A 25,891-nucleotide genomic window follows, 5' to 3' on the forward strand; every position below is an offset into this window, starting at 1 on the left:
ACCTGCCTTGGCCCCCCAAAGTGCGGGGATTACAGGCTCAGCCCTGGGGGTGTTATTCTAATAACTTTATAGGTACTATTATTATTTTTTTCTCACAATAACTCTATGGGATAGCATCTCAGAAACTGACAAATTCAGAAATGTGTCAGTTCCTGAATAAGGAAACTTTGGCATGGTTGGCTGTACTTTTAACCACTACTCTGACTTGTCTCTGCATGTGTGGGCAAGAACTTTGTTAGGTTCTGAAGAGGAAGATGGGGGGTTGGGAGGAGCTGCACATGTTCTCTGCCCCAGAAGAATCATGGCCCAGGGGAAGAGAGCAAAAGGAACAACTATTCCAGTATGACTTGATCAGTTTCTTGATGGACATCTGTGCAAGGCACTATAGAAAGACAGAAGAGATTTTTACTTTAACTAGTTGAAAATTAGTAATTTCTGTTTGGTATACATGTAATCTAGTAATTCATTAAGTGGAACACACTTTTCAAACTATTCTAACAAAATCTAACATTATAAAACTATAACATGGAGACTATATTGCTAAATACCTTTCATCTACAAAGGAAAGTTATAGGGATTTATTGTTATGTTTTCTAGATTTCCAGCTCTCTAGTGCTCAAAAAATAAAATTATATTTACTGAAATTGAAGTGACACTCATCTTTGTTTAAAGAAAAGGAATGTGACAAAATTTATTTCTATGTGCAGTTGAAAAATGTGGTTTGTGAAATGTGTTGTTGTTGATCTTACAGGAGAATCATGAAAAAAGTCTCCATGGAGCCGCCTGAGCGCCTGGCTAGTCTCCAGGCTCTGTGGGACAGCCAGACCGTGGCTGAGCAGGGCCCCTGTGGTGAGCATGCATTTTCAAACTGAAACGTGAATAGCTGGATGGATATCCCCCTGCCAGGAAGTTAAGTCTATTCCTAGTGTGCTACTGTAAAGGTGCAATTAGTTTCAAGGTGTAATTAGCAGCGCACAGACTTTAGATTGGTGGACAAAAGTCCTATATTTAAGCTGTATTGCATCCTGCTATGTACTTACTATAGAACAGGGAGGAGAATCTTTGCTGTTTTCCCCCCTAAAAAGGAAAAGGATAATCAGTATTGTCAACATTGGCCATATTTAAGCTTTAAAATTTTAATTTAAAAATCATTTTGCCAAAGACCTGTCAGTGTTTTTGTTGTATGTTTCAGGTGGATTTTCTCAGATGTATGCCTGTGTTTGTGACTGGCTTGGATTTTCTTACAGGGAAGAAGTACAATGGGTAAGAATGTCTGTGTACGTGTGCGTGAGCACACACACTCCTGGAAAATATGGTAATATTTGACTGGCTTATTTTTCTTTTTTTCCCTTCATTTATTTTTCACTTAAAATCTTCATTTCTCAGATTACATAAAAACCTGACATTGTCATTGTCTAATTCTCACTGTCTCTCTTGCTTCCCTGGTCATCTGCATGGACTGATTACATGGCTGAATTATATTTCAAATAGGATGTGGATACAATTTATCTTACCCAAGACACCAGGGAATTGAATTTACAAGATTTTAGTCATCTTGACCACAGGTAAGCTCGCTCCCTCTCTCCCTCCCTCCCTTCCTTCCCTCCCTCCCTCCCTCCCTCCCTCCCTCCCTCCCTTCTTTCCTCCCTCCCTCCCTCCCTTCCTTCCTCCCTTCCTTCCTTCCTTCCCTTTTCCTTTCCTTTCCTTTTTTCTTTCTCCTTTCCTTTCCTTTCCTTTCCTTTCCTTTCCTTTCCTTTCCTTTCCTTTCCTTTCCTTTCCTTTCCTTTCCTTTCCTTTCCTTTCCTTTCTCCTTTCCTTTCTCCTTTCCTTTCTCCTTTCCTTTCTCCTTCCCTTTCTCCTTCCCTTTCTCCTTCCCTTTCTCCTTTCCTTTCTCCTTTCCTTTCTCCTTTCCTTTCTCCTTTCCTGCAGTTCTCTGTTGGCACTTAGGGCTGTACATTATCTCCAAAGAATTGTTTTATAAGAGGAATCAGGACAATCTAAGAATCTCTAGATTTTTGCCTTTCAAGTTATAGTTTCAAATATGTTTATCACTGTGGATTACTTGTGGAGGTGCATGTGTGTATCCAAAATCCAGAGTTCATAGTTAGAAAATGTGCTGAATTTTACCATAAAAACAGTATAATTCTTAGGTTCATATATCGGCCTACAAAAGTCTGTCTATTCTACCCTGTCTATAAAATGTAGTATTATTTTACCTAATTGCCATTTAGAACATCTTTTCAAGGAGGAACTTCCATACTGAAATTCTAAGATATGACTTTTAGTTCAGAGTTTCTTTATGAATTGGGCATTGGTAGGGTGTATGTGTGTATATTGGTGAAAATCAGTTTGCCAGTATCTGCCATGTGATAGTGATAATAAAGTCATGAAACCTGTTACAAGTTATTTGAGAAACTTTGAGGTTTAAGATCTTGACTTGAATATATTTAGGAGTATGGCTTATGAGATTCAGGCCTCAGAGAAAAGCTTCATTTGCTCCCCATGTCTCTTAAGAGCAGACCTGGCAAATTTATTTTGCTCTCTGACAGTCGAGCCTGGCCCTGTTCCAGAATGTCTGGGAGTTTATCTTGCCTATCCCAATCTCTTCAGCCCTGGATATGCTGCTACCTATTGTAGGTAGGCAGAGGTCAGCCCCCTGCTTAATAAACTCCAACCCAATACATCTTTTCCCTCCGATTGGAATTGAGAGAGAAATCTGGGATTCTAGCTATATCACTTGTGCCACCTGGACAACTGGAGTGTCACAGAGGATTGTTGTTGCCCATATGTCGTCTCAGCACCAGCATCTTGCCCCCCAAAATACCGTTTTGAATTATTTTTCCACCTACCTGGCAGGAAATCCAGAATTGCAGTGTGGTCCCTGAAGAGCTCTAGCCAGCTGAATCGGGCAGGGAGAAAGTATACTAGCTGGAAATACCTTGTCTTCACACAGCCTGGGTCTACGGAAGATGGTGAAGCAGGCTCAGCTGTGTCTGTAGTTGTGGCTGATGTGCCTCAAGCCTCCATTTCTCAGGCAATGTTTTGTTTTTTGTTTTTTTTCCTGCTTAGAGCAGTTCTCCTTCTTCCTATAAGTGAGGCAACTTTATACTTTCAAATTTAGGCAAGATGTTTCCTGTGTAGCTCATAAAAAAGTGAACTGAGAAAGAAAAAGGGAAAATATTTTTCTTCGTAAGTATTTTCCAATAAAACAAGAAAATTGCATGTAGAATAAGATAGAACTTCACAGTCATCCAGTGTTTGGTCTCAGCATTTTTGGTCCCTTTACAAATCTTAAAAATGATTGATCTTTGCTTTTTGTGGGTCAAAACATTGGTATTTGCAATATTATAAATTAAAACTAAAATTTGAAATATTTATTAATTTAAAAAAATGACACTAATAAACCAAACCATTACGTACTAACATAGTACCATAGCACCATGGTACCATTTTTATGAAAAAGTAAATATATTTTCCAAAACAAAAATAAATCAGCAAGAAGAGTGACATTGGTTTATCTTTTTGTAGATCGTTTTAATGTTTGACTTAATAGAAGACAACTGGATGCTCATATCTACTTCAGCATTCACAAAATTGTGGCACGTTGTTTTGACTGAAGTATAAAAAGAAAATCCAGCCTTAAAGATGTGTAGTTAGAAAAGGAAGTATTTTCAATAGCCTTGTCACATAGTTGTGGCTATTCTTCCTTGGTACTTCACCACAACTCAGTAAGTGGTGGTTTCTTAAAGATAAGTTGCAATGTAGAATCAGAACCGTATCAATGAACTTTTTAAAATTTTTTTACATTAAAGTCTGTTTGGTCTATCTTATCCTTCCACTGGGTCTTATCCATACATAATTTTGTAGCATTGTACATTGGTAACTTAGAAAATATTGGTTCATCGAGTTATACATAGTTTTCAAGTATCTTCCTCTTGTACAATAGCAAAAGAAAAAAGAAAGACATTTGATAACTATCATCACTGATCTTATAAAACTTTTAAAAAATACTTCAGAGCTGTCGAGCTCATAGTAGCAGATAAAAGTTTTCCAAAATTTAAATTTTTGCTTGAAAGATACAATTTTACTATTGGGGAAAAACAAAACAAAACAAAACAAAAAAACCATAGTATCAGGTGAAGTGATATCTTTAAGTGACCAGATTACTTCTTACATTTTAGAGGGAATGTCTACCAAATCCCAAATCTAAATGACTGTATGTTGTCATTTTTTTGGGATGGCCCACTGAAAAAAAGGAGCTAGTTCTGCTTAAAATGCAACTATCACACAAACACTTTACATTGAGACAGTGATCACTTTGATATATAGAGGAACATCTCATTTTGAACGTACTTCTCATTTTGTTACACAGGATATTAAAACGTTTGTACTTAAGAGCTAAAATTTAATAAAATGAGTAATGTTTACTGCTTCACTGAGGACATTCTAAAATGAAATCGACGTTTGTTTAAAAAACTAGGAGCTTGTGCCAGTGAAGACGCCCGCCTGGGCTTGTGCTCAGGTGCTAGCAGTTTTCCTCACCATTGCTTTTGTACCTTCCACGCAAAGGTCAACACAGTGAAAGGATAGGTTTGTTTTAGTGTTGTTATGAAAACAGTTTTGAACCTGTGAACCTCCTGAATGAATCTCAGGGTCCCCAAGGGTCCATCCTTGGAGAACATCTGGCCCATGGGAGTGAAGACACTATAGGGCAGCTGGAGTGTTTTTTTTTTTTTTTTTTTTTTTTTTGACTTACTTTATTATGCCATAATGGTTTTTATACCATTGGTAGGTATGTATAGGGTCAGTGCTAAACTTTTCAACTAATCCATGTTTAATTCGGTCTCATCCAGCAACTAACCCACCGTGTTTAATTAATCTGTAGGCAAAGGGAAACTATATTTAAATAAGCCACTAAATACAGTTACCTGAAATATGTAGCATGAGAAATTTGTCAAACCTTTTAGAAAAATTATTTACTAATTCTTTAGTTGGAGAATTTTCATTTCATCAGTAAAGACTGCATTAGTGGGGTAGACCCAAATAATCTACTTTTCTTGCCTAATTAAGGGGCTAGAAGGACATTTGTCGTTATTGAGACTCTAGTGGAGGATTTGGAAAACTTTTTTTTTTTTTTGTCAAGGACCAGATAGTAAATATTTTAGACTTTATGAGCCAGACAGTTGCTGTTGCAATTCTACAGTTCCACTGTGGTAGCTTAAAAACAGACCTAGACAATATATGAATGAGTATTTCTATGTTCCAATAAAACTGTATTTGCACAAATAGGTGTCATGGGCTGTAGTTTGCTGATACCTGCTCTAGATCAGCCGCCTCTAATGTGAAATGTATGTATCTAGAGAAAAATCCAAGATGGGCTACAAAAAAGTAGTGGAACTTTGTATTTATTATTGACTCATTTTAACATTTCTCCTTGTTTTATAATATGTGTGTAAATATTACTATTGTAGTCTTTGGAATGCAATAACTAAATATTAAAAAACAAGATGGTACTCAAATTTTTTTTTTACTGTTTTTTTACTAGTTTTACTATTAAAATTAGAGCCAGGTTATATATAAAGAGACTGCTCTCAGTCCTTTTAGATGGGCTTTGATAGTATTTCGCTAATTGAATTACATTTTATTAGCTGAATATTTCGATGTAGTAGAAACTTGAACATGCTAATTCATGAAGACATCAGTCTGCACTTAAATGGCACAGTTGTAGGATTCATTGTGGCATAAGTTGATGTGATGTGTGTGGGTTATTCTCTTAACCTCTACTGGTATTTTTCTCATTGAGGTGTGAGATACAGAGAAGAGGAATTAGAAAATGTGGAGGTGTCAGAGAAGACATTAAATGGGCTATGTGTTGAGCTGGAGTTTGTTAGCAAAAATGGGGAGACATTCTCATATGTATACATTAATTTTCCCTCTATGACAATTAGTTCCTATGTTCCCTTTTTGAGCATATTTGAACATATGTCCCCTATTTGAACATAATTCAGATACAAGCACGCAACCGTGTTTGCCACTTGTATTTATTAAAATTAGATTCTGCATGCATTTGTATGTCAAGATCTGTGAACTTCATATTACAGCTAGAGTTCCTTGTAGAAAGCTATACTTGTTTCATAGAGTCAATAAAAAAACTCTTCTAACTGGCCATCATCCAAAGCTTTATTTTTTATTTTTTATTTTTTATTTTTTTTTATTTTTTGAGGCAGAGTCTCACTCTGTCACCCAGGCTGGAGTGCAATGGCCGGATCTCAGCTCACTGCAAGCTCCGCCTGCCGGGTTTACGCCATTCTCCTGCCTCAGCCTCCCGAGTAGCTGGGACTACAGGCGCCTGCCACCTCGCCCGGCTAGGTTTTTTTTGTATTTTTTAGTAAAGACGGGGTTTCACCGTGTTAACCAGGATGGTCTCGATCTCCTGACCTCGTGATCCGCCCGTCTCGGCCTCCCAAAGTGCTGGGATTACAGGCTTGAGCCACCGCGCCCGGCTAGCTTTATTTTTTCATTCCACTTTTTCTTGCCATTATATTTAGTCTTCCTACTTAGAAACATCCATTTGTAACAGTCCTTAAAACTATCAGTGCTTCTGGAATGGAAATTCACTGAGGGCTAGGCTGTGTCTGTCTTGCTTATGCTCTGTGATGTGATACTCTACAGTCAAGCCATTATCCCAGAATAAAGGATTTTTAAGGGACAGTGAGTGATCTGCTCTGGTGGAGCACATCAGAATCCTGCGAGGTAGGATTATTTCTAGAAAGCCTGTCAGATTACTCAAATATTGTTTACTATCCTGCTCAGGTCGGCAGTTATAGCTTTAATGACATTCTTAACCCCATTTTGCTTGAAGCCATGGCTAAATTCTATCTGGATTCTTATACAGTTCCATTTGTTTCTTTTAGTTTACTCATCCAGGTCATTATTTTCTTCTGCCTAGAGGTTTGTAACTACCATTTTCCCAGGACCAGTTCAGATTCAAAGCCGGGGATTTGAGTCATGGGAGAGGCACTGATGTTAATGTCACAGGTCTGAGAGGATGAAACATGGTTTTGGCACCTTGCTCATCTGAAGCACAGAGATGGAGGAAGCAACATTCTGTCTGTGTGGGACCCCATCACCACACGTGAGACATGGTTTTAGAAGGTCCAGGTGTGGTGACAGGGCAGTGCCTTGGTCATTGTTCTGTCACCAAGAGCCCCTACTACTGTCCTCACCCCTCTGATTTGCCTAGAATCTGCTCTTCTTCAGACATAGGCCCAGTGTTAGGACACTGTGCCACTTATATCATGTGATCTATAACCACAGGAACCGAAGGATGGAGAGGCAGGTGCATCGTCCTGTCCTGGGGCTGCTTTATCAGTCATCCAGCTTGCTGTTCTCTTTTCAATGTGGACTTGGCTTCCTGTTTCTATATATCTTGCTACTTCACTAAAACCAATTAGATCTATCTAGGTGCTTCATGGTAATTTGTAAGCAATTTGAATGTTGTGATAATGTTTTCTTATTTATTTACTATGGTTCTATCAGAACTGAATCTAGGACCAGTCCCTCTGTTGTTGCTGAATAAGCATTCAGCAATAAGGATGACAGTGATCATGCTAGATCTAGCCAGTTAATCTCTGGAGAACCATAATTAGGAAGTACTTGGAAAAATGCCCACTCCAGTTGTTATTTATAAAATGTCCAGTTGGCATCTTATTTAAGTATATTCTTTGCGTTTGTTCTGTTTTAGGTTATCAGTAGGCCAAAAAAAGCATAGATTGAAAATTTGTTGTAAATTTCTCATGGGATTTCTCAAAGGTCTGTGAGCTGACATGTTAAAAAATTTAATTACCCTGTAATTTGGAGTAGTAGGGAATTATGAAGGTAGAGGTACTGGTGCCAAGAAGAAGAAAATATATAGCTATAACTACATTGATTTCTCGTGTTCCTGAAAGATGTTAAAGAGGAGCTAATCTCATGAATTCTTTGAAGACTCCATGACATGCATCATTGAGCTTCAACTTGGCTCACAAGAGTCCAGGCAGCAGATTCATGCTTTTTTGTGTTGTCATATTTCTTACTGATCAAGGTGACATTCTTGAGTGTGATACTATCAGGAAAGAGTTCTGAGTGTGGATTATGTTTGGCAAGGTTGTCCTGAGGACACTGCTGTCATTCTTTTCCTAATCAAAGATCCATTTTTTTTTTTTTTTAATTCCTTGTCTCATTTATAAAAGCATTGCTGTTTGGAGAGTGGAATCAGGTGTGAACACCATTGGCTTCTGTTTCCAGTCCTGAATTTCTTGAAATAGTTCTGTAGGCCAATAGTCCTCAACCTGGGTGAGATGAACTCTAAGGAGCGAATAAGATGATGATATGTTGGGGATGTGACGCTAATAGTAGAACTTGATTTTTGTCTAATTTTTCTTATTCATTTTATTTATGCATGTGTGTATGTTTTATACTGAGCTTAATATATTAGTGCTGCAGTACATGTGTATGATTTATAGATTAACACATTTTTTAGAGGGGGGAATATTCAAAATTCTTTGCTGTTGGGGATGAATGATAAAAAAATGTAGAGACCACTCATTTAGACCTCTAGGAATGTCCTCATCTGGGAACTGTTTTAGGTATTTACATCCTTCCCAGAGTTGATGAGTGGTTCCACTAATGATTTAATAATATACAGGACATATAAGTTAGGATAGCAGGAAGGAATAGCTCATTTGTGACATTCTTAACTTTTTAAAACTCTCCAACTCCCATTTCCAAAATAGATGGAATGGAGGAAAGTCTAAATTATTCCCAGAAAGGCTATCAAATGAATATGTCAAATGAATATGCTCTGAGTTTTACCAGCCTTTCCACGAGAGTGCATAATCTATTGTGTGCATGCATGGAGCATGAAGAGTGGCAAGGCTGTGCATTCTTGCATTAAAACACCTCCTTTGAGCCTTTAAATGTTTATAAGATTTATTAGAGGGAAATCTTCACTCCTGTGGTAGGTGGATATACTAAGAATAATCATGATGTTGTTCATTGAATTACTGCTCTATTTGTGCTTTTCTCACGTTGCAGGTTGTGGGACTTGCTAGATGTCCTTAACATCCGTCAGTTATTTTTGTTCTTTAACACTTTCCTGGTATATTTAACACTGTGTTTACACAGTGTTTTTAAAATTTCAGAGAGATGGCAGGCAGGGGAAAGGGAGTAAGGAGGGAAATTTGTACTGATAATAATAACTAGGAAAATTAAATTCTTATAAAGTCATACAGATCAAAAAGATGGGATCAAACTAGGTAATCTAGGTTTAATGGGTTATCTAGAATGTAGAGTAGCAAAGAATTTGGCAAGAGATCTAGACTCTCAATCCCTTGCCAACTTCTTTGTTTTTGCATTAACTTTTTATTATAAATTAGCCCCCACATATTAGCAGTTTATTTTTGATGTTCAGAAAAAAAGGGGATGGTACAATTGAAACTTCAGAATACATCTTAATACTCTGCTAAAAATACAAAAAATTAGTCAGGCGTGGTGGCACACGCCTGTAATCCCAGCTACTTGGGAGGCTGAGGCAGGAGAATTGCTTGAATTGGGAGGCAGAGGTTGCGGTGAGCCGAGATCCACCACTACGCTCCAGCCTGGGTGACAGAGCGAGACTCCGTCTCAAAAACAAAACAAAACAAAACTTTAAAATCAGAAACCAAATGATTGGTTAATTGTGATGGAAGGGGTTTTCGATCCTTTGATCTGAAAACCTGTGGATATACCATCCTGGTTTCCTCTGTAGAGTATGAAGACTTTTTTGATGGTATGGAAGGCAAGTTAGTCATGAGTGAGATGACAGCACAGTGGTTAAGACACGGGATCATGAGTCACACTGGCTGCTTTTGAATCCTGGCTCTGCCTCAGCTAGCCTTGTAACTGTGCATACATCAAACTTCCCTGTGCCTTTGGAGTGTTCATCTGAAAATGGGGTTAATAAATAATTATACCTCTCTTCTGGGGTAATTATGAAGACTATATGGATAAATATATTTAAAGCACTTTGTATTAGTACATATTCAAATAAATGCTTGCTATTTTCATATCTTTTAAAGGTCTTCCTTTTAAAAAAATGAACAGTTATCTAAAGTGACAAGTTTTCTTAATTGAAAAAAAGTGAAGTTAGTGAATCCCTATGTTACAGAAAATTTTGGATTTCCTGAGACTAGTTCATGGTTTTTTTTCTGTGATACTCTTTATCAGTTTTATGATGGCTTTTTCTTCTGGAAAGGTATAAGAGAAAAACTTGATTCTTTTGAGTTTTAAGGGGAGGTTTCTATTATTCTGAAGTGTCAACTGACACGAGAAATAGGGATCCCAACTTTTTCTTTTTTTTTTTTTTTTTTTTTTTTAAAGACAGGGTCTTGTATCACCCAGCCTTGACCTCCTGGGCTCAGTTGATCCTCCCACTTCATCCTTAGTAGCTTGAGACTACAGGCATGCACCACTATGCTTGGCTAATTTTTATATTTTTAATTTTTTACATTTGATTTATGATTTATTTGTAAAGACAGGGTTTCACGATGTTGCCCAGGCTGGTCTTGAACTCCTGGGCAAAAGCTATCCACTTGCCTCAGCTTCCCAAGGTGCTGGGATTACAGGTGTGAGTCACCACACCTGACCTGGATCCCAACATTTTTTACACTCCCCAACAAGTCATTAGACTAATAACAAAACCAAAAAAACTCTATGTATAATAAATTTACAACAGGAAAAAGTTAGTGAATATTAACTGTCTCATCTCTCTTCAGTGTCATGTAAGAAATGACTGTGCGACGTGGCTCTAAAAGATGTTAATACTGGATCCTTCTCCTCAGGGTTTGTAGTCTTAAGATGTTTTTGCTACCATTTTAAGGAAATGATAGAAGTAATGTTTGGAAATGTACAGGAGAATGCTGTGTTGCCATGTTGACAGGACTCATGAGAGGGTTCCCTCAACTGTTATCACTTCTTTTAAGGCTGACTTTACTTTTCAGATCAAAGGTTCCATCATAATTAGGAGTTTCTTAGGATGTCAAAGCAAAACACAGTGGGGAATGTAAAATAAATATGATGGACTGGTGATGGTAAAAAGTTGTTACCACTTCCAACTAAGAGAAATCAGTTAATATGACAATGGCTGATGTTTGGAAACCTTTCCTCTTAAGTCAATTAATTGCATCAGCACTTACTGAAAACACGAGGAAGGATCGGTCCTGCCATAAACTCCACCAGGGAAAATCAGGTAGTCCTTTGCAGTGAGTTGGTATCAGCACAGCAGTAGGGAGGCCCATGCAAATGTCAGATTAAATATTTATTTATGATCTGTTTATGTGCTCACTTATTACTGTGTCCTAAGAAACCCATCCAGGAAGATGAACTCTCAGAAATGAGATTAGTTACCTACTGTCTTGTGTATTTTGTATTTTCTATTAAAATGAGACCTCATCAGAGTCTTGATTATTACTGGCTCCGTAATTTTTTTATTGTATGCAAACTTGTTTGTCCCATGCAGGCCTGAGTCTCCCTGATCCTTGGTCTTCATGTTTGTTCTGGCTGTCATGGTGACTTGATGCCCAGAGAGTAGTGAATTCTAGGGGTCCTGAATGTCTCTCTAGACTAGACCTTGCCTCTTACATAAAGCGTTTGCTGAAGTACTTCCTGGGCACTTGGTCTTACACTGTAAGCTCCTCATTCTCAGCATGTTGCGGCCAGGCTGAGAGGTATTAAGTATCTAAGAAATTGAGGTTTTACATGTTGGTATGTGTAGCTATAATGTATTAACTTTTGTTTCTATTTTGTATTCTAATGTATGAACATTCCATAATTTATCCATTCTGCTGAATGTTTGTCAGACATTTTGGTTAGTGTATTGTCTGTTATCTGTAATGCTGCTAAGGCCATCCTTGTACTTGTCTCCTTAGAGAAAAGTATGCAGATATATACCAAGATGGAAATCTTTGTAAATTTAACTACTATGTCCACCATTTAACGCAAGAAATAGGCTACTAACTCTCCTTAAAAGACTTACATATATCAATTTTCAATCACGGTTCCCTCCTTCTCCACCTGCCCTGCCCAGTTATAATAATGATTCCGGTAATCTTTGTGTTCCTTTATAGTTTTATCACAAAAGTATACCTATTTTGATTGGCATTACATTACTTGCATCTATAAATCAATTTGGAAAAAATTACTATTTTGCCTTGGTCCTTGTTCTAGCCTCTGAACCCACACCCACCTTCTGCCTTAGACTCCTGCTATATCTCTGATACATCATGTCTGCATTGTGGAGACTGTTACCTTGCCTCTGATAACTCCCACTGATGTTGCAGAAATTAACTTTCTGAAACATTTCTGTTCAAAAGTTTTCTATGACTGCCTTGCATGCATGCAGTCAAGCCTCCTAACTGTAGCTTTCAAGCCTCATTTCTAGGTGCTAAGTGTTCTGGTTATCTATTGCTATGTAACAAAGCCCCTCAAACTTAATGGCCACAGCAAGAACAGTCAGGAGTCACAATGAAGCGTTCCTTATTCACGTGTTTGGTGCTCGATGCTGGCTGTCTGCTGCAAGGCAGCGCTGTGTTCCATGGGTGAGCTTGCCATGAGAGGGAGCTGGATAGAGCTGTATTATTACCTCTTCTAATCTAGCCTTGACAATCCTGTAGTTTGAAGGACATCCGTATTGTTCTTAGTTTCTGGTAATTATGAACATAGCGCTTAAAAATAAATAATTGTCTACATTTTTATGTGAACATAAATTTTGATTTTCCTTGGGTAATTTCCTAGAAATGGGATTGCTGCATCAGATGTCAAATATCTGTTAAACCTAAATAAGACGCTGTCAAACTGTTTTCTCCATTGAGTGTATCATTTTGCATCCTCATCGGCCACATTTGAGAGTTCCAGTTGCTCTGGGTCCTTATTAGCAACTGGTATTGTCAGGTTTTTTAAAAACTTTTTTTTCTCTTTTTTAAACCGTGCATCACTTTTTGGTTTTTCCTTAATGCATTTTTCTAATGGCTAAAAACTGTGAGCATCCATTCATGTGCTTATTTGCTGTATATATATCTTATTTAGTGAAGTGTCTGTTTAGATCTTCTGCCCGTTTAAAAAAACTGAGGTGATTGTTTTTTATTTTTGATAGTTCTTTATGCATTTTGGATGCAATTCTTTTTTCAGAAATGGGATTTGTAAATAGTTTCTGTCAGCATGTGGCTTATCTTTTTCTTCTTTTAACATCCTTTATAGAGCAGAAGTTTTTAATGTTGAATAAAGTCCAGTTTATCAATTTTTTTTATTTTCATATTGTGCTTTTCGGAGCTCTAAAAACTCTTAGACTAAGCCATACCTGACTTTGTTGCCCATTTCTTCTGCTTAGAATATGTGTCTCATCCCACTCTGAGGGCTCAGTAACATCCTCTTTCTCAACTTGGTTGTCTTGATTAGCACCCCTTTTATTTGCACACATAGTATTTTGTATTCCCCCTACCTCACTAGGGCTTGTTTCACTGTATTATGGCTGCTTTTTCCTTCCTGAGTCTCCTGCTAGGCTCTGCCAGGCCATCAGTCTTACAGGGCAGGGACCATTTTCTGTGTTCATTTCTGCATCAGGCCCAGTGATTCATGCACGATGGCTGGCATTTGTTGAACATAAGAATGGATGGAATTGCTGGATATGCTCAGGTTCCCATGCCATTGTATATGCTATTCCTAATTTCTTAAAATACTCTGTCTCCCTGGCTGGTTGGTTTCCTTCTGATCTTTGAAGCCGGTGAACCATTCCCCATTTACTTCAGGCTGAATTACTTGCTGTCCTATTGTGCTCTTAGGGCTTTTTGTTTGTTTGTTTTTTAACATTTTCCCTATTCAGCACATCTCCTATTGTATTACAGATAGTTGAGTAGGAGTTTTTCTTTACCACTGGAGTGTGATAGAGGAATAAGAGCTATGCTTCTTTTTCATCTCTTAGCTCTCAGAGCCTAATAACCCTGCCTAGTACTAAGGACTAAATAAATATCTACTGAATATAATATGTGATTGTCTCCTTCTAGTTGTTTTTTAGCATAAAAAGCCTAGGCATTAACACAATTTAGAGAAACATGGTAGGCAAACCATGCCAATATACTTAGTCTCCATCCTCCTCATGAATAATTTTTTCTAGAGCAAAATTTTGTTTATATCATCCATAGATGATTTAATTTTGTAAAATAGATTATGCATATGAATCATAGAGCAATTTTAAAACATAATAATTTTGTTAGAAGAAATTAATATCACCTTTAATGCTAACACGGTATCCTTATGACGTTTGGTTGTATTTCTTTCTTAAGAAAAGTCTATATTTGTTAGCATTTGTATCTTTTTTATATGTAGATTTTATTAATCCCAATTCTTGATTATATCACACAAATGTACACTTTAGAATGCTGTATACCTTAAAAATTTAATATTGAACAATAAGCATTTTTAGTGTTAAGTACTGTCGTATGTAGAGATGATGCTGTTTTACCCACTGCCTTCATGATTCTGTGAAATGATGTGCCCTTCAATTCCTGAAAATGACTTCATCTATGACAAAAGCCAGTTATACTTCAAATCAGATCATGTGACAGAACAGACTACACAAAAAAGTGGTTCCCAAGTGTGGTCACTCCTGGACATTAAATCCACAAAAAAGATGCGATGAGACTGCTTTGCCGTAGTTCTGAATGTTGAAATATACATGAGAACTCTCAGCGTGGGCTTTGGGGACTCTGTAATAAGGTGGAATCACCGTTAGAGAAGCTACAACCTGTAATTAGGCAACAGGGAGAGATACAGGGCCTTGTTCTGAGCCCAGAGAGCATGGCAGTGGAGGGGCACGAGGCGAGTGAAGACCGTAAAATAACTATTGAAAGTGTTGTTCTCCTTTTTAATCTAAAACTTAAAAAAAAAAATTTAAACTTAGGCAAAGTTAGTAAAGAGGCTTGTCAGTAGAAAACCTGGCATGTGGAAACACATGAATGAGCCTACCTATTTCTCTGGATTTTTTTTTTTTTTTTCTACTACCTGTGGGCACTCATCTCATCTTTTTAAAGTATGTCGATTGAAACTGCAGACGTGGTGCTTCAGAGCCAGGGTTCTGACTGCAATTCTGTCCCTTTGGCCTAGTTTCACTTTATTTTCTGAGCATCTGTTCCTTCATCTGTAAGATGTAAACAACAGTAACTCCTGGGGTTGTTTTCAGATTTAAACGAACTGGCCTATGTAGAGTGCCAAGCACAGTGCCGACACCCAGAGCAATGAGATAATATTGATTCTCAGACCTCTTTCCACCTTCTGCCTTTCTTTTCTATTTCAGTAAAAATTTGAGTATCTGCTACTTGTCCTGCACTGAGTATAAAACTGCTATTACCTCACTAAAGCTAAAAAACTGAAGTAGACAAAGGCTTGGTTTTCAAAGAACTTAATAATTGGGGGTGGTAAGGATGCTTAAAGCAACAAAATATAATATAAGATAGAATAAATAAATGCTAAAAAGGGAGGTGGGGTTTGACCAGGGGAGGACTTAAGGAGGTGAGGATGTGTGATAGTAGTGGCATTTAAGGACACACAAATTTTCATAACAGAGCAGTAAAAGATTATTCTGAATGTGAAATTGCACATCATATTAGATGAGTAATGAGTTGTCAGCTTTTTGTCTTGAGCATGGGATGAGTTGTGGGAGCTTAGGCTGCAAAATTGGAATGGAGACAGAACTGACATGCAGATAGCTTCACTCTGTGGTCGAAGAGCTCATATGAAGCCTAAGACAAAAATGCACCTGGGCTATCTTATGGATGTAATCACTAGTAGGAACTAAAAAAAAGACCAAATGGTTGCAAAATGCTTGCTAAGCATTGGGCATCCATCCAGTGCCACTTACTGTCAGGGTAGGCAGTATCTCGCTTGCAATATGAACTCCTCTGACTAGAGAATACTATATGAGATAATTGATGGTTAAAGAATTTATGAAGGAGGCCAGGCACTGTGGCTTACACCTGTAATCCCAGCACTTTGGGTGAGGGCCAAAGTGGGTGGATTGCTTTGAGCCCAAGAGTTTGAGACTAGCCTGAGGAACATGGGGAAACCCCATCTGTACAAAAATTAGCCAGGCGTGGGGGCACGTGCCTGTAGTCCCAGCTACTTGAGAGGCTGAGGTGGGAGAATCACCTGAGTTTGGGAAGTCAAGGCTGCAGTGAGCCATGATCCATGTCACTGCACTCCACCTTGGGTGACAAAGTGAGACCCTGTCTAAAAAAAAAAAAAAGATTTTATGAAGGAGAGGTCTAAAGAAGTAAGACTTGTTACTGGTATGGACTTAGAGGTATGATATCTCTCAGAGCAAGGAGGTTCTTCCAGCAAATTCTGATACCAGCCTCTTTTCCTTTGGAAGTAGGAAAGAGTCCCTGGAGACAATTTACTTTAACTTTTGGGAACTTTGAAGATCAGTCTTTGAGAACTTAGTTGTTGTCTTATGGCCTACTAGATGTATCTGTAAATAATAGAAATTAACAGGTGAACTTGGATGTCATGGATTAAAAATTAAGTGTCAGTGTAGCTACTGTAGGAGCACTTTCATGTACTTTGTTTCTGTTTCCAGGGACTTAATACCTATCATTGCTGCTCTGGAATATAATCAGTGGTTCACAAAGCTGTCCTCTAAGGATCTAAAACTGGTAAGTAATCAAACATGCAGCAAATGTTGCTTGGCTTTGCTGAATTTCAAAAACCCAATATTTGTTAAAAAAAAAAAAAATTTACTGTACTAGTAAACTATATACATTTTATTTCTTGAGGAGATATTTTCCTTTAAATGATTTGCATAACGTTTAGTAAAATTTGTGATGTGAGATGCTTCCAAGTATTTCCTCATGTATTCAGCTGTTTCAGGCAATTTAAGAAGATGAACAAAAAGATACATTTAGTGTAGCCTTTAGTACAAACCATTCAGTTGACAAAAACTGTTAAAGTTACGTTTGCACAGCTGCAAATAGCAGATTTTATATTCCTATCTTACACTCTGTGTCTACAAAGTTTCCCTTCCTAAGAATTTAGGAAAACATTAGCAGGTAGAGTTCCCCTGGTCGAGTAATGATAGTTAATGTTGATTTTCTAGATGGGTTTTGGGTAGATTTATATGAAAGCAAAATTAAATTAAAGTGAAATCTGTTTTCATAAGGTACGAATGAGAAAAATATTTGGTGTATTTTATTAGTGGAAATAAGATGCTGTCTTGGGATTGTTGCCAGTTCATATCAGTCATATGGACGGATGCTTATCCATAAATTAACTCTCTGGTGTTTGTTATGGGATAAGAAAGAATTTGTATGTTTTCCTGGAGACTCATGTTTAAGTCTCTAACTTTCAGAGGTCATAGGATCTGGGGGTTTAAGATTTTCATAGTGAATACATCAGACTTGTAGTAAGACATGGATCTGTAGGACATGGAGGGTTGAGACTGGCTAGTGGGCAGGCGACTTGGTTCTCTGAATTTGCTTGGGGTAGGGGTGGCCTAAAACATTGTATGTATGAAAATGGACTAAACTCATTTGGGGTCCCTTAAGAGCCAATATGGTAGAGGAAAATGCTTGGACTTGGAATGAGAAACCTGGATTTCAGATTCTGATTTTTATTATAAGGCTGTGTTACCTTAGATAACTTACCTGACCTTCCAGGGCCTCAACTTCCTGCATACCTGAGTTAGTTGGAACCATTTCTTACTCATCTCTATCCAGTACTTATGAGAGTGTGTGACTCATAGTAACTATTTAATAAAAATTGGTTTAATAAGTATATGTCTAATAAGTTATCAAAGAGATTGAGAAATGAACATATATGAGAGTATGAATTATGTGAACTATATAATTCAAACAAGAGTTGTGTTTGAGCAGTGATGATGGAGTGAGGGTTGGCATGAGTTGGAGCCAGGTGAGCCCTCAGGGAGCAGACAGGTAGCCATGATGGGAGACCTAAGAATAGATGTCCCTTGTTTGCTGCTTGCTGGGATGGGACCATTTCCAGGCCTGAGCCAGCAAAGAGTGCAGGTGGGAAAGGGGAGCCATTGGAGGAATGAGAAGGGGATTAGTCCAGGGGTTGTGGGATCAGAGAGAACAATGGTTTGCTACCATGTCAGTTTTTCTGGCTCATTCAATCATTTACATAAGCTTGTGAATTTCAAAATGGGGCCTCAAGAGGGTTTCAGGAAGGTTGTGGATATCTCGCTTTTGGAGATTTTCCCAACCTGCAATTACAGGAAGGTGTCCAGGCAATTGCTGCTGCCATTCTGTCATTATTCCTCCCAGGTATCATCTCCTTTCAGCTGCCTTAGATGTTTAGGACATAAAATATGCACCTAATCATTTCAGTCCTGGCAAAACAAAGCAGGTAAATGCTATTATGCTTTCTTGGGTGTCCTGGGATGGAAGGAAGTGGAGTGACAGGATGTGAGGACTGCTCATGCTGCTTTTCTATTAACTGAGATTTAAACACAAAAATGCAGGTTGCATATATTTTTAATATTTGGTATTTTAAAATGAAGTGATCTTTGTGGATATTACTCTACAGGTCTTCAAAAAGAATACTAAATTCTTCATGTTTTTTACCCAAAGTTGAAATGATACTTTCTCTTTTGATGGGTACTGAAGTGGGCAGTCTCGGAGCACTGTGTAACATTGGGTTTATTCAAAGAAAAGGACAATATGAAGAAGCACGTCTTTGGATTTTTGTAAACATGAAGTGCAAGGGCAGAAATAAGTGGCTGCTTCTCAAGTTATATGAGCTCTCTGGGTTAAGATTGTTACTAGTCCCATAAAAGCCTCCTGTGCTAAGGTGCCACAAGAAAAATATGACTTTATGTTGATCTTATGAAGCAAATTAGCAATCAGTATTTCTAATTTGAGTCAAGGATTTTTTTAAAAAATGGTACTGAATATGCAATTAGGACCATGTTTTTGGCCAACATTCTTGACTCATTAAAAAAATAGTAGAATTGGGGTCTTGCTCAGCTTCTTCTGTTTTGCAGCTCAGGCAAATTGGTGAGCATCATCGCATCTTTTTTTAGTCTTTAAGGAATGACATGGTGGGACGAGATAATGTATATGGTTTCTTTCAGTTCTAAAGTTCCAGTTTTAAAAAATTAATTTATTTTGCAATAGTTCATTTATTACTCTATAGTGATTCTAGTTTTTGTTGTTTACATTCATTTTTTAACTGAATGCAAGCTCCTGGAGAGTCACTGTATCCAGTTTTTAAAAAATTTCCTAAATTGATGCACATAGTGCTGCACATGCTGTAGACATTTAGAAAATACTACTGGAATTATCACATTATACTTAGTAGCTAGGTTTGAGTGTGTCTCCCTTTAAAAGTTTCATTTCCTTATATTCATCCCTGTAGAAAATGATGCTTTTAATGTACCTGGCACTGAATAAAAATTAGTAGAATTAATTTAGTCATGAATGATTTGTTATACATCTCCCTTACTGGCATTTTAAAGAAAAGTTGGAGACACTTTCATACATTTTCCTTAATAAATTTGTGTTATGGTATTTATACCCCAATGGGCTGTAAATCTTCAAAGCATTATGGTAAATTACTTTTCTGGGTGCACTGCAAGGTAGCCCAGAAATGGTAATGATCCCAAGAATTATTTCTGGTAATTAGGATAATATCCGCAAAAACATTATCTAAGTAGTCACTTTTTATCATGACAGCACAGAATAAGACCCTTGTATGTACATTGTGAGATAAAGAATTGTACTGATAAGGGGGTCACCATTTTGAATATCATCACTGTCAGCATAATGTAAATTGCAGGCATCAGGTCAATTGGAATTAATTTTTCTCTTTCTTCCTTAATCAGTGGGACACATTGGAAACCCAGGAATAGTGTGAAAGTGGCATTATTGACAGAATGGAATCAAACAGCAAATAAGAATTATGAGAGCCTTACATGCTGTGGGACTTGGGGTGTTTCTAAGTTAGGTTTTCTTAAAAATACTTGACTAGAGAACTTGTGCCACATTCAGACTGTGTTCCAATTATGATTAATCCAGTTGGGTATTTGTTATATGATAAGTCAAAGTACTGTAATATTTTTATGTGATATTTTATGAAAAGAAAGTGCTTTGATATTGTATGCTATGGCACACAGAACATGCCTTCTTTCTCTCACTCTTTCTTTTTTAATATCATGAAGTATTTAGTACACGCTAGGTTGCAAGGAGAATTTTAAAATCACTTTGTGTGTGTGTGTATGTGTGTGTGTGCACGTGTGAAACAGGGTCTCACTCTGTGGCCCAGGCTGGGATGCAGTGGTGCGATGATGGCTCACTGCAGCCTCAACATCCTGGGCTCAAGCGATCCTCCCACCTTAGTCTCCTGAGTAGCTGGGACTGCAGGCGTGTGCAGTCTGGGACGCACCCCGCTACTTTTTGTATATTTTGTAGACATGAAATTTCACCATTTCCCAAAGCTAGTCTTGAACTCTTGAGCTCAAGTAATCTGCCTTCTTCAGTTTCCCAAAGTTCTGGGATTACAGACATGAGCCAAAATGACTTTTTAATGTATAAGTAATATTAAGGTCAAGAACCACTTTAAATTAGTTTTGGAATGAGGCAGGTTATAAATATAAAAACATTAATAAATATTTTTTAAAAATATGCACAATTCTACCACCAGGGCACAACTCTTCATTTTTCATAGTCCCCTCAAAATGTTGTTATATATTACTCATTTTAATTGTTGTAATCTTGTTTAACATATAGGCATAATAGTTATACAACTATATAATGGTTGTTTTGAAAACATGTTTATTAACATGAGACTATTATTTATTAAACTTTTTCATATTATTAGGTTGTTTCCCATTTTATCCTATTTACATTCCAGTAGGAACATCCTAATACCAGCTAGCATTCATCAAGTACTTATTTAGCCTTCCTGTTTAAGTTTATGACATCTTTAAACCTTAATTTTCTTATCTATGAAAATGGAATAATAATCTTTAATGGTTTTATAATGAAATACACATAGAGGACTTAACTCAGTGCCTGACACATGGTGAGAACTCAGCAAAGATATTTTCAACATCATTATCATCATCACTAACATTTAGTCTTCAGTTCTCCATTTTGAACGTCACCTTCTTTGGGGAGTCCTCTTGGTTTTGTGAACCTGGATTAGGTGCACTTATATGTATGCATAGCACTACCAAAATGGTCTTTTTATTATTTTATCATAATAGTATATTTTTATCTTATTTCATTCAGGTTGCTATAACAAAATACCATACATTAGGTAGCTTATAAACAACAGGTTTATTTCCCAGTTCTGGAGGCAGAGAAGTCCAAGATCAAGGCTCCAGTAGACTTGGTGTCTAGTGAGAGCACACTTTGTTGTTCACAGGTGGTGCCTTTTAGCTGTGTCTTTACTAGGTGGAAGGGGCAAGATAGGTCTCTGGGGCCTCTTCTGTGAAAGCACTAATTCCTTCATGAAGGCCCCACCACCATGACCTAGTCAGTTCCCAAAGGCACCTAATTGCTAACGCTATCACAGTGGGGATTAGGTTTTTAACTATGAATTTTGGGAGGGGGGACACAAACTCTGACCATAGTGTTCTTCTTGTCTGTTTACCCTGCTGGATGGCACACTCTTAAAGGCAGGGACTTTCTCCTTTATAACATTGTGTTTCCAGGATCTTCATCACGATGGTGCATAGTAGAAGATGCTCATTCAAGGTTTGTTGAATGAGTGATGTTTTACTTAATTAAAACTTTGCATTGCATAGATATATAACAATAAAGTTTTTCTTCTTTAGAGTTATGGAGTAGTCAAAGAATGTTTTCTGTTACAGTCCACTGATGTCTGTGAACAGATCTTGAGGGTGGTGAGTAGGTCCAATCGACTGGAAGAATTGGTGTTGGAAAATGCTGGACTTAGAATGTGAGTATTTTCCTGAATCTATAAATATGTTGTTTTAAAACTCTGTGCCATTCTAATTAATTCATGGTTTTTTTTTTTGTTTTTTGTTTCTTTTTTTTTAATTGGGCTGATCACATATACAGCAATGTTTTTCCTTCTGGAAAAAAAAATCCGTATAATTCCCATCATCATGAAGCCTAATAATTTGGTAACATCTCTTGATATTGTGTCACTTGATATTTTTGCGAGTACATAGTATCGTTTTTAAGAGCATGGATCCTTGAGCCAGATTTCTCATGGCCTTGCAGAAGTTGCTTAAGCTTTCTGTGCCTCATTCTCTTCACTCTTAAAATGGGGATAATAATAATGCCTATTTTATACAATTAAAATTGCAAGGGTAAATGAATTAATATATTTAAAGTATTTGGCAAAGTGCCTTTTACTCTGTAGATGGTATATGTAGGTTTTATTATCATTACTGGTGGTCATAGTGATAACGTATTTCATATGACTTTACTGCTTTGCTTTGATCAGTTTTAGTCATTTTTTTCTTTCTCAGGTTAATGCTTGCATAGTCTTTATCTAGTGGTTTAGTAGTCACTACCTAAGCCTACTGTTAAGAGCATAAGAGTTAGAATCTAGTAGAATAACGATTTCACTGCTGCTAAGTGAGGACGGTTGACAGTTTCATAATCATAGCACTTAGTACATTATTTCAAGTTAAACCTAACTAAAACAATGGTTTTAATTTTTGCCAAAATGTAGCGCTAGCAATTGTAACCTTTAAACTTAATAATTAGTGTAATCAGTTTTGCATTCACAGTTGCATGAAATGAGAAATAAGATATGGTAAATACTATAATTTTCATGAAAAGCAGGTTTGATCCAGGATTTTTTTTTTTTTTTTAATTATGGAGGGGCCAGAAAGTACTATTAATAGCATACAACAGAGTGCCTTTAAAGGGGCAATTATGTATTTTCTTTTCGCTTTTGGCCAATCAGAATGAACCATTTTCTGGCTGTGGCTTTACAAATTCTCTAATGAGGTATTAATGGGTATTAAGAAATATATGCTATATAGACTAATATTGTAAGGGAAGTTTCTCTATTTAGATTTCACTCTGTTCTAAGCTTTAAATGTTCCATTCGAATGGTTTTACATTTGGTTTTACATTTTACATTTTGTTGCTTAATCTTATTGTTTTGTTTACATGCAGAGATTTTGCACAAAAACTGGCCAGTGCTCTAGCGCATAATCCCAACTCAGGACTCCACACAATTAACCTTGCTGGCAACCCACTGGAGGATAGAGGTACTGCGGGGTTCTCATTATCATTGATGCCAGAATTGTAAGAGGATTAGAGAATTTTAATTTAGCCATGCCTGAAGAGCTGTATCAAGCTAAGTTGTAATTATAAGTGCTGTTGATTGTCCTGTTGGCTTCCAGTTCTTTCCACCCTTTCATATAAATACTTATGTTAAAATTGTATGATCTGCTTAGCTTTTTTTGAAGTGAAACAAAAGGAAAGGAAGATATTATTTTTAATGTATTTTATTAGTTATATAGTCCTGCATAACAAATTACCACATGCTTGGCAGCTTAAAATGATACCAATTTATTATCTCATAGTGTCTTGGCTCAGGAGTCTGGGTACGGGTTAGCTGGGTTCTGTGCTCTGGGTCTCTCAAGACAAAGCAAGTTGTCAGCAGGGGTTGTGCTCTCATCTGTGACCTGGAGTCCTCCTTAAGTTCACTGGTTGTTGGTGGAATTAATTTCCTTGGAGCTATAGGCTCGAGGTCCCCAGTTTCTTGCTAGCTGCCAGTGGGCACCACTCGCAGCTCCTAGAGGCCGTGCTCCTAGAAGGGTTCTTGTCATGTGACCCCCTTATCTCACAACATAGCAGTTTGCTTTGTGTGTGAGGCTAGCTGGAGCACATCTCTCTGATGCTTTAGTTTCTTTTAAACAGTTCACCTAACTGGATCAGACCCACCTATGACAATTTCCGTTTTTCATGAACTCAAAGTCAAGTGATTAGTAACCTAATCGTGGTAGGGATGTCTCATTACTGTTGACCCTTGAACAACTCAAGAGTGAGAATCACTGACCATAAGCCATCAAAAATCCACATGTAACTTTTGACTCCCTCAAAACTTAACTGCTAATAGCACTGTTGACTGGAAGCCTTGCCAATAAAAAGTTGACTAACGTGTAATTTGTGTGTTATATGTATTGTATAGTATTCTTTAAGCTAAATAAAATAAAATTTTATTAATAAAATCATAAGAAAGAGAAAATATATTTCCTGTTTGTTAAGCGGAAGTAGATAATCATAAAGGTCTTTATCTTGGTCATCTTCACATTGACTAGGCTGAGGAGGAGGAGGAAGAAAAGGAGGCCTTAATCTTGCTGTGTCCGCAGTGGCAGAGGTGGAGAAAAATCCACACAGAAGTGGACCAGTGCAGTTCAAACCCATGTTGTTCAAGAGTCAACAGTATATTTACTGCTCCCCACCCCCATATTCAAGGAAATTTGCACAGGGCGTATACACCAGGGGGTGAGAATCTTGGGGACTATCTTAGATTTCTCTTTACCACTATTATATTTTAATATTTAACAAGATTTGAGTGTGAGAATAGGGAAAGGATGAAGGACTAGAGTTCACGAAGAGTCAGAATGTTTTATTAAAAGTGGATGTGTAGAGAGAGGAGTCAGTAGGTTTAGAAAGGGAAACTCGAGAATTTGAATTCTTAGTGGAACACTGATGGACAAGGTTTAAGAAGGAATTGGTTTATCTCTAGTGGGACTATTTTGTTTTCATTTTCTGTTGCAGATGTTTTCCAGGTTGTTGAATACGGCCTTTCACCTTTCAATGTTATATTTGAAGAGTATTAATTATTAAACTGAGCTGAAGATACTGATATAGATGTTCAGTTTTTCTTTTTGTCCTTAATATGGTCATTGTTTGGTGCTGACAAAGATACCTAGGTTGTATTCAAGCAAACGTCTCCAGGGTAACTTGTCATCATCTAAAGTAGTGAATCTACAGGAAGGTCGAAACTGAATTAGAAAGCTAGATCACGCAAAAAGTACCCTCATAGAATAAGCCAAAGCTGAAATTAATGGATGCGTAGTACTGGAATAGGAGTTTCTCTAGGGTATACTCAATTCTTAGGAAAAACAAATGTTTCTCTATTAGATACTACAGAGAGGTGAATGTGACAAAGTAGAAATCATGGTGATCACCGTTTTATAGACAGAAGGGCTATTTTTGGTTTTGTTTTTAAGATGGGAGGGACTCAGTCATATTTATCAACATACAGGAAAAAATCTGTAGAGGGAGGTAGTTGTTTGAGGAAGGTTCTTAAGCAAATGAAATCCAGAGTTCAGATGGATCAGGATGGGGACACTTCTCAGTGTTTAGAGAAATGCAAATTAAAACCACAGTGAGGTACCATTTCAAAAGCAGTAGTGTGGCAATAATCAAAATAAGTCTTCGAAAGGATTTGAAGAGATGGAAACTCCTACATTGCTGGTGGGAGTGTAAAATGGTGCAGCCACATGCAAAACACGCTAGACAGTTTCTTAAAAAGTTAAACTCAAACCTGCCATATAACCCAGCAATTCTACTCCTAGGTGTATCACCCAAGTCAAAGGAGACTTATGTCCACACAGAGACTTGTGAATGAATGTTTATAGCAGTATTAGTTATAATAGCCAAAAAGTAGAAACATCCCAGATGTTCATCACTGGAGAGTGGTTACATAAGATATGGTGTATATAATATGTGCATTGGAATACTACTCAAAAGAGAATGGAATTCTGACACATGCCACATCATGGATGAACCTCAAAAACACTGTTAAGTGAAAGAAGCCAGACCTAAAATACCACACATTGTTTGGGGAGATGGAAGAGGAAGAATGA

The 25,891-nt window shown here is 37.3% G+C and overlaps 2 protein-coding genes across 14 annotated transcripts in view; one reads left to right on the forward strand and one right to left on the reverse strand.

The window, feature by feature from the left end:
* The window catches only part of LOC126952976 (cytidine monophosphate-N-acetylneuraminic acid hydroxylase), a 352,378-nt gene extending 349,266 nt beyond the window's left edge, over positions 1–3,112 (reverse strand). For all 3 annotated transcript variants that reach the window (XM_050788206.1, XM_050788209.1, XM_050788207.1), the window contains exon 1: positions 2,850–3,112. The gene's annotated coding sequence lies outside the window, so the exon portion shown is untranslated. The remainder of the gene's footprint in view (positions 1–2,849) is intronic.
* CARMIL1 (capping protein regulator and myosin 1 linker 1) overlaps positions 1–25,891 on the forward strand; it is a 343,419-nt gene that overhangs the window by 170,278 nt on the left and 147,250 nt on the right. For all 11 annotated transcript variants that reach the window (XM_050788179.1, XM_050788180.1, XM_050788185.1 and 8 more), the window contains 6 exons: positions 752–849; positions 1,193–1,263; positions 1,492–1,565; positions 16,646–16,721; positions 21,899–21,987; positions 23,184–23,278. In XM_050788179.1, coding sequence (XP_050644136.1) covers positions 752–849; positions 1,193–1,263; positions 1,492–1,565; positions 16,646–16,721; positions 21,899–21,987; positions 23,184–23,278 — 503 coding nt within the window. The remainder of the gene's footprint in view (positions 1–751; positions 850–1,192; positions 1,264–1,491; positions 1,566–16,645; positions 16,722–21,898; positions 21,988–23,183; positions 23,279–25,891) is intronic.

The sequence above is a fragment of the Macaca thibetana genome, chromosome 4 (genome assembly GCF_024542745.1).
Source record: "Macaca thibetana thibetana isolate TM-01 chromosome 4, ASM2454274v1, whole genome shotgun sequence".
In the NCBI taxonomy this organism is placed as follows: domain Eukaryota; kingdom Metazoa; phylum Chordata; class Mammalia; order Primates; family Cercopithecidae; genus Macaca; species Macaca thibetana.